Source organism: Orbicella franksi, chromosome 5 (assembly GCF_964199315.1).
Source record: "Orbicella franksi chromosome 5, jaOrbFran1.1, whole genome shotgun sequence".
NCBI lineage: Eukaryota > Metazoa > Cnidaria > Anthozoa > Scleractinia > Merulinidae > Orbicella > Orbicella franksi.
Window position 1 is genome coordinate 27,427,401 of NC_138149.1, and position 13,076 is coordinate 27,440,476.

General features: G+C 40.7%; 1 protein-coding gene across 1 annotated transcript in view; it reads right to left on the minus strand.

Moving 5' to 3' along the window:
- LOC145487667 (uncharacterized) overlaps nucleotides 1-9,087 on the minus strand; it is a 323,332-nt gene extending 314,245 nt beyond the window's left edge. The window contains exon 1 of the mRNA XM_081466486.1: nucleotides 8,635-9,087. Coding sequence (XP_081322612.1) covers nucleotides 8,635-8,920 — 286 coding nt within the window. The 5' untranslated portion in view covers nucleotides 8,921-9,087. The remainder of the gene's footprint in view (nucleotides 1-8,634) is intronic.
- Nucleotides 9,088-13,076: the final 3,989 nt, after the last annotated feature.

Genomic DNA, 13,076 nt, shown 5'->3' on the forward strand with positions numbered 1-13,076 from the left:
ACGTAATATGGGCAAAGACGCCAAAGGCAAAGGCAAAGGCAAAGGCAAAACCCGCGCCAAAAAGGTTAAAGGCGGAAAATGTACCGCTGAAAAACAAGACGTTAAGGAATCGACGGACAACTTGAGAAATACTCTTACTGCTAAAATGAGTTCCCTTGGGTAGGTTTCATTTTCTTCATCACTTCCGCCAGATTCCGACGAAGAATCTTGTTCGCAGCCTGCACTGACGTTGACTTTGATTTTTAAGCTACTTGATCCAAGGATATTCGAACGCTCCGGATCTTCAGCAGATGCCGAGATTGTCGAAGGTGTTTGGCCAAACCAAGAGCCTTTGTCGCTTTCGGCAAGGTTTTTTTTCCTTCCTTGACAATATGGAGCTTTTTCTGTCTTCTTTACGCCGGTTTCTTTCGTTTTCTTTACCCAAGGACTTTTTTCTGCTTTTGATTTTTCCATGGGAGTTAGCGTAAAGAGCTTCCACGGGGGAATTTCTGTCAAGTGCGTGATGTAACGAAAAATATGCAAATGTCGTGAAATACGAGCGATGAGCGTTTGCCGCGAAAATTTCCTCAGGGTTCTCGCCCGTTGACAAGATTGTGACACCTTCCTAGTTTATTAACTTTATTTGAAAATACGCTTTTTCTAAATAACTCGGCTGCTTTTTGAGATTTTTAATGTTTTTCTTTTGGAAACACTAAATAAAATGACGAACTTAAATTTTGTCAAATAAAAGAAAAAACGATTTTTTTGGCCTCTGAAGGTGGGAAGTAACCTTAAGCTCAAGAGACACTCGTTTACCGTTCATAACTTAAAGTACTGATCTAGTGCTATCACTAAAATCGATAAATAACAGCAACTATGGAATATCTGTTATAACGGGTTGCGCATTCACGAGGTAGTGATGTCAGATCGAAAATAGTTCACAAAGACAGACTTTTTCGCATTTTTTACCGCGAAAAAACCGCTAGATATACTTCTTCTTCATTGAACAATTGACGTAATATCTTAATTTATCATGGTCGGTATCCTAGAGTTGTAAAGCAAAGGAACTTAGTCCTAATTCTAATCTCATAATTTTAATACTGTTTTGGTCAAAACTGTGCTAGTGCATTTGGAACGCTCGTGGATTGAAAGAATCAAAGTCGTAATGGCTAAAACAAACGTGTGATTTACCTTAACTGCTTTTTTTAAGAGATTGTTTTACTTTTGTCATGACTTGTTGATTCAAGCTACTGAATTCTTTAGATCAGTTTTGGCGATCGCTTTCTAAAAGCTTCGAGGAAACGCATCGTGGAGCAAATTCAATATTCTAATTTATGTCTACGAAGAAAACACACTATCTTATTCCAAAGAGATAATCTATTTTTTTTGCTCAAAAGGGATCCAAATATTGGAAGACCACAAAGCATGCCTTAAAGTAGCTGCCTTTCATCCTTAAAAAAAATACTGGCCCTGGCTTATCAAACGATGCCATATGGTATTTAACGGATAAATAACTAACCACTGAGGGATAGAGTGGTATGTAGGAGGATATCGTTGTCCAAACCAAAACAAAGACATAAAAGGATTATGTTCAAAACATCCGTTATCAGGCTTCACCCAATCGCAAAACCAATAGACCCTGCAAAAAAATAACGATACTACCTACTTTATGTAATTTTCAGAATATGCTAAAATTTATGACGGAATGCGACGTTTGAAAGACGTATTGGCTAACATCGCATGCGTTTTGGAGCAGGGATGGCGCAGTGGCGAGAGCACTTGCTCCCACCAATGCGTCTAGGGATCGATTCCTGCCCAGGGCCATATGTGGGTTGAGTTTGTTGTTGGTTCTCGCCCTGCTCCGAGGGTTTTTCTGCGGGTCTCCGGTTTTCCTCCCGCCACAAAAACCAACACCTAGCTCCAAATTCCAATTCCACCAAAATAGAGGACCTGAACGAAAACCAGCTAAGCCTGATGTAGCTTTCTCTCCGAAATATTGTAAATTCTAATTACGTTAAGGTGTCCTTGCCATCGTTATTCTATGTGATTGGAAGATTTGAAGTTCCAAAAATTATCTTTCTCTTTCATAGGTAGAGCTACTGCGTTTTTGTCTTTACGATAAGTCAAAAATGTGACAGAGATCTTTTTCGAGAGCTCTCGTCCATGTGAAACACGTATCCGGAAGGTGATAGATCTTCCATATTAGGCGAAAATAAACGAAATACGAAGAAAGTGGATCACCAACGCAAGCCGGAATGAAATTTAAGGATTCAGACATTTGCGGGCTACTAAGGAACACCTAGCTATGAAACTGAACGTTCGCGGTTATTGGCGAGGAAGACATAACTGGAGTGAGAAGGTGACTGGAGTAAATGAATTCGGCACGCAATTTTCTAGTAAGTAAAAATGGTAATAGCATTCCCTATCCACGCCAAGTCATTTATGTAGAGCTTCCTCAAATGACACGTTCTCTGGTGTTCCGCGATGTTTTAAGAATTGGCATCAAGGGAGTTAATTTCTTGAGCTTGCGTTAGTTAAGGAAGTTTTAACTTGAATGTTGAACGATATCAGTATTTGTTACATGCAGTTTTGCATTAGTACACTACACGATACCTTTTAATCCAATCAGAAGTAAAGGTGAAACCCCACGCACAGGTTTTCCCGCGCTTCACGTCAGCTACGTGTATTTGCTTCAAGGATTTGTTCATCAGATTTTCTGTGTCCTTTCTGGTTGGCTAAAGTGATCACTTTGGTTTTGGCTTAACGACACTATTGCAAATTGCGATATCACCTTCTTCTTAAATGTGTACCATTTAAGCAACGAGCATGGCGTAGAGGGAGCTGAATAGCCTTTAATTTTTCAGTGAAATCTTAGAAAAATTTGAAAGTCTAACAAAGTTAAAAATCCAAATATGTTACTATGAACCAGATAGGAAGAACGATGTCAAAGATCGAGGAAGAAAATAGATTCAGTCATCTTCGAACATACAGGTAAGATGCTCGAATCATGAAGTGACCTCTTATCTGTGATTCCCTACTATTACTCTGCGCACTCTCAGTAACTATGAATTAAAAACATGCTAATTATGCTTCGAGTCACTTGATAATTCCATGCGAAAAATTGGAAACGAAAAGAACTTTAAAACCAGCAGCAATTGCAAAATAGTCTCTTTTACCAACAATCTCCCTTGCATGTCACTGTCTATTAAAAAAAAATTAAACTATTAATGACAGTCTACCCCAAAATACTGAATAACTCTTACTGAATTCAGAAACTTCCATAAACACAAATAACGTGTCACAAACGATGAACATGAAATAAAAGGGCAAAATTTAATTTGTCAATATTCCGTACATGGCATAGAAAGAATTAGCGTTTCATCGCTTAAACGTGCAGTTTTCTGACCTATGCTCTCTGAGGCATAACCCAAGTTTAACACCAGAAGGTTAAATTGCCTAAAATAGTTGCTGCTGATTTGACAGGCGTTTCAAAGTAAAGAAGAATGGCGTTTTTCTTTTTGGAATATCTTTTTTCATTTTACGTTTCACGTTTTTGTGTTATAAGTGATGACGTCATAGGTGGTTCCACTAAAACAGTTCAACACTCAATCAAGAATATCTCTAGAAATATTAAAGCAGTGTTCTTTCACCAGAAATGTAAATCACAAAAGAAACAAAATGACACCCGTCGTGCCGTCACCATGACAACAGTTATGCCGCTGGTCCTGTTTTAATTAAAACTAACATTACCAGATTTTATCTTAAACAAGGGTCATCCACTCCCAACAATCTAATGGGGAGAGTTAAGACAATATGGGAATCATGTGTGTTCCGAGCAAGACCCTCTGTCCCTTTTCGAAGGGTTGCAAATTGGCATATTTGGTTTTTCACAGAAAGAGACTGGCGCCAAAAGTGTTGCCATGGCAACAACACAGAAGGTGTCATTCTGTTTCTTTTGTGATGCACATTTGTGGTGCCAAGTTTGAAGAACACAGCTCCAATATTTCTAGAGATATTCTTGATTCAGTGTTTTACTGTTCAAATGGAACCACCCATGACGTCATCACTTTCCTCATTTGCATAATACAAAAAAGTAAATATCTCTAGAATGAAAAAAGATATTCCAAAAAGGGAAAGGCCAATCTTCTTTACTTTGAAAAGCCTTTCAAATAAGTAGCAATTATTTTTTTACTTCATAGGCACTTTAACACAACACCCTAGCTAAGTCATTATCAAGCTTACTCAATCATAAAATCAACAAAATCAACTGTTAATTGCACTTCCCGTGTAATAGAAACAAGAGTGGAAGTTTTAGGGGATTCGCTTACGGCCTGCATGAATTCATCCGGTCCGCCCCCTCCCTTCGTCTCCTCATGTTCCTGATTCTACTTTTGTGTCAGTGAACCAATCAGTAGTATATTCTCTACCGAGATTCTTAAAGAGCTTTTCGCAAATAGTACACTCAAAACAGTTGGCTCGTTACACGCCATAAATTAAGTTTTATTCCACCGTCAGGAGTGCAGTAGTGAGGAGACTCGAGCTACCAGCTGTGCCTCGCGGGTTGGAGTACTTTACAAGGCGTCATAATTTATTTGGGTCGAGGTTGTTGTTGGTTCCCTCCCTTGGTCCGAGTGATTTTATCAGGGGTTTACTTCTTCCACAGAATCGTACGAGCTGTTCCACTGAAATCCCAATTGGACTGAACTGCTAAAAGTGTACGAATAGTTATACTCTGGATGGGCCACTACTTCTTCTTTTTATATTTACACTCTACATTCCACGTTCTATGGATACGTAATTTTAAAGGTCTTTGGAAGTCGTTATCAACCTAATGAACAAAGGAGAAAAAATGCTGAAATCGAACCTAACATGAATCAACCTGTTAACCCAATGTTGTAGAGTCACGATATGTTATTCTAACATCAACACCCCCTCGTCTTTACCTTTGACATGACAACTGTAGCAGCATTTAATTTACGTAGAGTTGAGAACATAGTCCGCCATAGAAAACTTTTATTATCAGAAGATTTTTAGCAAAGAAAAAGATAAAAAAAAAAGGACAACTTCACAGAAGCCACGACGAAAACTACAAAACGTAACTTTCCACATTCTCTAATAATAATAAATAATAACTCGGAGCTTTTTTTTCCTCACGACTGAAGTGTGGTAATAGCTACTCTGGGATGCTAGCCAAGTTGTCAGTTATGATTAGTTACTACTGAAACACTAAAAGCACGTCATTATTCACGAAGTTCTTTGTGCAGCCTAATTTGTTCTGTGCTCGGTTTGTTTCGCGTCGAAATATGAGGAAGTCAGTAGACAATGTGGAGGAACTTTTCTCTACCAAAACATGCTCTTCGGGGATTTTAAATATTTGCGAAAATTCAGTTCAAAACAGTAGAAAGAAAATAGTTGAACAGTAGATGTCTTTTTCCGAGACAGATGATTGGCCATTTCAAAACAAGGCCATTGGCCATTTGAACAGAAGACCATTGGTCAATTTTACGATGGTATATTTAGGCTTAGTAAGGTACGAGACATCGTCTGCTATTAAGTATCCTTTGATTCACGTGAAAAAGTTTGTGAATCGCCTTTGCCTGAGTCATATTCCAGTATCCTGTTCTTTCTGCAAATTCGTTGACCACAGTCTCAGATAGTTTGCTTGATAGGAAGTATTGTTAAAGTGGGTTCTGACCGGGTAAGGGGAAACTTCAAACAATCGTGAACTGCAAGCTGGCACTGGAACACGAATAGCAAGGTGATTCACGGACCTCCTTTCTTCAGTAGTCGCCTTTTTGTCAGCGCAAGTACATGAATGACGAAGTTGCAAAAAGCCGCACGTTTTCCGCCCGACTGCATGAAGTAACGGAAAACCTACTTTGGCAAAGTGTACTTTTTTGCGACGTATACTACGCGTGGGTGAGTTCTACAGAAATTTTGCCAACAATAGTTATAACGGTTTGGCTTCAAACTGATTTTAAACAATGTTCCCGATCTTTGTACACTTTAACTATAACGCCCAGCTATTTATCAGTTTGACGATTAACCGCTGCTCAGATCAAAAAGACTAACCGCAAAGGGTCAGATCAAAAAGGCTAACCGCAAAGAGCTTCTTACGCTAAGAAGTATACATGCGGGCAAACTGCAGTTACAATATAATAACCTGCATCGAGTAAAGGTTACTCAAAGAGCTAATGCAACTTTTAATTTTACTGTTTTCAGTGTTCCGGCGTGTTTTACGAAGACTGTGTTCCCAATTTTATCGATGCCCAGCTCAAGCGCCATGGATTTTCTTTTAGACGTGGAAAATGAGCCGTGAAACTCACAGATCCATTTTTTTTGAGATTTAATCACAGTGCTCTTGTGCGGAAGATCGATGGCTCAAAAGTGAGGTCTCCAAAGATGACAAAATGCCCTGTGCATGTTTTGATCTTGAATAAAGATCACTGATTCTAATAATACATGACCGCAGGAACATAAATAATGAAAATAAGCATTATTTTGAGTCAGTCATGCATAATAAGACTTATAAGAGATGTTAAGTGCTAACAGAACCTGAACCATCCCAAGCTGGATCTCGGCGTTCAGACAAACACATATTATGTGATTCTTTCAATATACAGAACGGCAAAAATTACGCCATGTTCTCAATATATGAATACTACTTTCATATGCAAAATAACATTAACATATATAGACGCTCTTTCTCGCCGATGTTCAGCGGCGAGGTAATTCTGTCTGTATAATAAAGGAACCAAAATCTCGCCGATGTTCAGCGGCGAGGTAATTCTGTCTGTATAATAAAGGAACCAAAATCTCGCCGATGTTCAGCGGCGAGGTAGTTCTGTCTGTATAATAAAGGAACCAAAATCTCGCCGATGATCAGCGGCGAGGTAGTTCTGTCTGTATAATAAAGGAACCAAAATCTCGCCGATGATCAGCGGCGAGGTAGTTCTGTCTGTATAATAAAGGAACCAAAATCTCGCCGATGTTCAGCGACCAGGAAATTCTGTCCGTATTAAAGGGACGGAAATCTCGCTGATGATGATGATGATGATCGTCGACTAGGTTAATGATCCTCGCCGAGATGAATGAACAAGTACTCTACAGCAATTCTAAACATATTTTTGTTGCTTTTGCGATCACATAGTGTAAGATGAGGATGCCGTGTGTTTACATTCCGGACGGTAATTTTTAAATTTTGAAAATCACTTATTATCGGAACTTGAAGTCTAGTAGCTGTAGTTTGTAAAAATAACGTTTGCATACGTTGCTTTCATTACGTTTTCCCATCCTACGTACCCTTGCCACTCTTGCCAATCTCGCAACAATTAGTCTCTCTGTGCAGTTCGAGTACTCGCTGTTCTTACAATTCGAGTGCCAGAAAGTGATATTTCCCTTTATGATTTAATTTAATCAAAAAAACGAAGGTATATGGATCTATTGCTCTATCTTTAATCTCTGAATTTTACATAGGTCATGGCCTCTTGAACTATACAATTCCATTAAAATTTTTATTAAGCGAATAGTACGCATACTCCATCAGTTATTACTCAAACAGTCGCACGTCCTTCTCGTCTACAGACTGCAGCCATTCCTGGTCACCGTCTTCATAATTTACTAAATAGCCCTTGGATCTGTTCCATGCCGCGATGGTGCCCTTTATCCAGCCGAGATATTCAGTGGAGCCATCCAAATTAACTCGGTTGTATTCTACCTCAAGTCTTGCTCCAATAAGGCATTACCTGTGGAATGAAGTACATGAATGACTTCCACTACATGACATCCTCTTCAGTCATAGTTAATTTCTCTTGTAATCAAAATGAAAACAAAAACGGGCTTTTTTCTTTTACGATATAAGCTTGCAACAATGGAATCAGTCAAATATCATAGACCAAAATTATTTTGTACCTTGTCTCTTTTTACCGTGTTTTCCGTAGTTGCAGGCACGTTGCAACTGGCGCCTTTTATCCGGTGGACATAAAAGATTTTAACCAGTTGTTAACTATATATAGTACGGGGAAATGAGTTTAGGTGGAGCCCTGTTCGTTCTCTACCCTTTCAGTTGTTTAGGATGACTTAAAACATTGACTACATCCATAATAGTTATAGTAGCACTGCGCCTAACTTGTCCTCTACTGCATTAGCTTAATTGTCAAAGAATCTGAGTATTGCTGCTGCCTTGAGTAGACAGGACGCAGGTCTTGCGCCAGGGGCGCTTAACACGTTATTTTGAATATAGGTTGAAAATGTCCTTACTGAGGGGAATGGAATTGAAAGCTGCTGTAGTATTTTCATCAAATGTTGGGAAGGCTTGGGTTAAAACAAAGTAATCGTCCCTAGCAGTTATATAAAGCAAATGGTGTTCATAACACCGATTGTTCCGGCGAAATCTAGAAAGGTGATACCTCGAAGGTAATAGGTTGCATTTCCCAAAGCCCTTGAACAAAGATGCGGGCCAGGTCCCGCACCCGTACCACTAGAACGAGCTTCACATGTGATAACAATAATGCATGGTCTCACATTATCCTTCAATATTGTCATCTCGAAAAGCTTTCAGAAAAATACTATGGTCGAGGAATTTAAGAAGGCTCGACAATTGAGTAATCCCAATTGATATCACTAAAAACTTTTAATATTTGGAGAATTCCCTACCGTCTTCTTTAGGAGCATGATATCTTCGTTTCCTTCTGCGATTATCGTTTCGCCTCCCTCTTGCTTCTTCAGAGTTGTCACGATAAGACAGCGAAACATTCTTTCCTGCTGCTACAACTTTGGCTGCCTGCACTCTGTCTTCCCGATATATGTTCTCCAGCAAGGGTGCGAGACTGTTTCCGTTTTCTGGAATTGATTGCTTATTAATACTTTCTACCGGGTTGTTTGTGTTTGGTCCTTTCTCCCAGGTTTCCTCAGAGAGTAAGGTGTAGGCTTTTGTGAACATTCCTAGACACAGTAGTAATGACGTAAACGAAAATGCACAAATCGTTTTTAAAATTTCCTAATAATCCGAATTAATTTCATTACATTTTTAGTCGTCAGGTAAATTCATAGTACTCGCGACCACTTTTGAGTTAGTTTAAGGAAACTAAATTGCTATACAAAGAATATTCTCCGATATTAAACATTCTAAAACATTAAGAAATAAAACTCTAAATTTAAGTGCGGCCCAAACCTAACCTAATTAAATTGCATACTAAAATTGACACTAAAAATTATGAAATAAGATTTAAATACGGCCCAAAGCTAACCTAATTAAATTGCATACATGTCACTCACGAGTTACACCTGAGTTAAAATTGACACAGATGGTCTGATAGCTAGGATTTAAATCTGCTTAATGAGGGTGCATGCATAATGTTCGATGGAATATCATTCCAGTCAGTTATGTAGCGAGATGGCCGCGAGTCCATTATTTTAGCAGCCCAAAGCAGCAAATTTAGTCTAGCATTTAAATTGGTTTTACTTTCAGCTGCTTTACTTTACTTTACTTCATTTTGCTTTACATCTGTAATGCTTAATTTTCCTAACAAATCATGAAAGTGCGTTGAGGTGCGATGTTCAGCAGTCGGGGTTACTTTGTGGCACGCGAAGGTATATTGAATAGATAAAAAAAAAAAAATAATAAGCGCTGTTAACCAAGAACTGAAACGTCACTTATTAAGCATATTCAAGGTCTGGGCTGCCTGTGTCCCTTGTGCAATTACCATTATAATTACCTCGCCACTGATCTTCGGCGAGATTTCCGTCCCCTTGATAACAGACAAGATTATCTCGCCGCTGATCATCGGTTAGATTTTGGTTACTTTATTATATAGACAGAATTACCTCGCCGCTGATCATCGGCGAGATTTTGGTTCCTATATTATACAGACAGAAATACTTCGCCGCTGAACATCGGCGAGATTTTGGTTGCTTTCTTATACAGACAGAATTACCTCGCCGCTGATCATCGGCGAGATTTTGGTTCCTTTATTATACAGACAGAACTACCTCGCCGCTGATCATCGGCGAGATTTTGGTTCCTTATTATACAGACAGAATTGCCTCGCCGCTGAACATCGGCGAGATCTTGGTTGCTTTCTTATACAGACAGAACTACCTCGCCGCTGATCATCGGCGAGATTTTGGTTCCTTTATTATACAGACAGAATTACCTCGCCGCTGATCATCGGCGAGCTTTTGGTTCCTTTATTATACAGACAGAATTACCTCGCCGCTGAACATCGGCGAGATTTTGGTTCCTTTATTATACAGACAGAACTACCTCGCCGCTGATCATCGGCGAGATTTTGGTTCCTTATTATACAAACAGAATTACCTCGCCGCTGATCATCGGCGAGATTTTGGTTGCCTTCTTATACAGACAGAACTACCTCGCCGCTGAACATCGGCGAGATTTTGGTTGCCTTCTTATACAGACAGAACTACCTCGCCGCTGAACATCGGCGAGATTTTGGTTGCCTTCTTATACAGACAGAACTACCTCGCCGCTGAACATCGGCGAGATTTTGGTTGCCTTCTTATACAGACAGAACTACCTCGCCGCTGAACATCGGCGAGATTTTGGTTCCTTCATTATAGAGACAGAGTTACTTCGCCGCTGAACATCGGCGAGATTTTCGTTGCTTTCTTATACAGACAGAATTACCTCGCCGCTGATCATCGGCGAGATTTTGGTTGCCTTCTTATACAGACAGAACTACCTCGCCGCTGAACATCGGCGAGATTTTGGTTCCTTTATTATACAGACAGAACTACCTCGCCGCTGATCATCGGCGAGATTTTGGTTCCTTTATTATACAGACAGAATTACCTCGCCGCTGATCATCGGCGAGATTTTGGTTGCCTTCTTATACAGACAGAACTACCTCGCCGCTGAACATCGGCGAGATTTTGGTTGCCTTCTTATACAGACAGAACTACCTCGCCGCTGAACATCGGCGAGATTTTGGTTCCTTCATTATACAGACAGAGTTACCTCGCCGCTGAACATCGGCGAGATTTTCGTTGCTTTCTTATACAGACAGAACTACCTCGCCGCTGATCATCGGCGAGATTTTGGTTTCTTTATTATACAGACAGAATTACCTCGCCGCTGAACATCGGCGAGATTTTGGTTTCTTTCTTATACAGACAGAATTACCTCGCCGCTGAACATCGGCGAGATTTTGGTTTCTTTCTTATACAGACAGAATTACCTCGCCGCTGAACATCGACGAGATTTTGGTTCCTTCATTATAGAGACAGAGTTACTTCGCCGCTGAACATCGGCGAGATTTTCGTTGCTTTCTTATACAGACAGAATTACCTCGCCGCTGAACATCGGCGAGATTTTGGTTGCCTTCTTATACAGACAGAACTACCTCGCCGCTGAACATCGGCGAGATTTTGGTTCCTTTATTATACAGACAGAACTACCTCGCCGCTGAACATCGGCGAGATTTTGGTTCCTTATTATACAGACAGAATTACCTCGCCGCTGAACATCGGCGAGATCTTGGTTGCTTTCTTATACAGACGGAATTACCTCGCCGCTGAACATCGGCGAGATTTTGGTTGCTTTCTTATACAGACAGAACTACCTCGCCGCTGATCATCGGCGAGATTTTGGTTCCTTTATTATACAGACAGAATTACCTCGCCGCTGATCATCGGCGAGATTTTGGTTCCTTATTATACAGACAGAGTTACCTCGCCGCTGATCATCGGCGAGATTTTGGTTGCCTTCTTATACAGACAGAACTACCTCGCCGCTGAACATCGGCGAGATTTTGGTTCCTTTCTTATACAGACAGAACTACCTCGCCGCTGATCATCGGCGAGATTTTGGTTCCTTATTATACAGACAGAATTACCTCGCCGCTGAACATCGGCGAGATCTTGGTTGCTTTCTTATACAGACGGAATTACCTCGCCGCTGAACATCGGCGAGATTTTGGTTGCTTTCTTATACAGACAGAACTACCTCGCCGCTGATCATCGGCGAGATTTTGGTTTCTTTATTATACAGACAGAATTACCTCGCCGCTGATCATCGGCGAGATTTTGGTTCCTTATTATACAGACAGAGTTACCTCGCCGCTGAACATCGGCGAGATTTTGGTTGCCTTCTTATACAGACAGAACTACCTCGCCGCTGAACATCGGCGAGATTTTGGTTGCCTTGTTATACAGACAGAGTTACCTCGCCGCTGAACATCGGCGAGATTTTGGTTCCTTCATTATACAGACAGAGTTACCTCGCCGCTGAACATCGGCGAGATTTTCGTTGCTTTCTTAGACAGACAGAATTACCTCGCCGCTGAACATCGGCGAGATTTTGGTTCCTTTATTATACAGACAGAATTACCTCGCCGCTGATCATCGGCGAGATTTTGGTTGCCTTCTTATACAGACAGAACTACCTCGCCGCTGAACATCGGCGAGATTTTGGTTGCCTTCTTATACAGACAGAACTACCTCGCCGCTGAACATCGGCGAGATTTTGGTTCCTTCATTATACAGACAGAGTTACCTCGCCGCTGAACATCGGCGAGATTTTCGTTGCTTTCTTATACAGACAGAACTACCTCGCCGCTGATCATCGGCGAGATTTTGGTTTCTTTATTATACAGACAGAATTACCTCGCCGCTGAACATCGGCGAGATTTTGGTTTCTTTCTTATACAGACAGAATTACCTCGCCGCTGAACATCGGCGAGATTTTGGTTTCTTTCTTATACAGACAGAATTACCTCGCCGCTGAACATCGACGAGATTTTGGTTCCTTCATTATAGAGACAGAGTTACTTCGCCGCTGAACATCGGCGAGATTTTCGTTGCTTTCTTATACAGACAGAATTACCTCGCCGCTGAACATCGGCGAGATTTTGGTTGCCTTCTTATACAGACAGAACTACCTCGCCGCTGAACATCGGCGAGATTTTGGTTCCTTTATTATACAGACAGAACTACCTCGCCGCTGAACATCGGCGAGATTTTGGTTCCTTATTATACAGACAGAATTACCTCGCCGCTGAACATCGGCGAGATCTTGGTTGCTTTCTTATACAGACGGAATTACCTCGCCGCTGAACATCGGCGAGATTTTGGTTGCT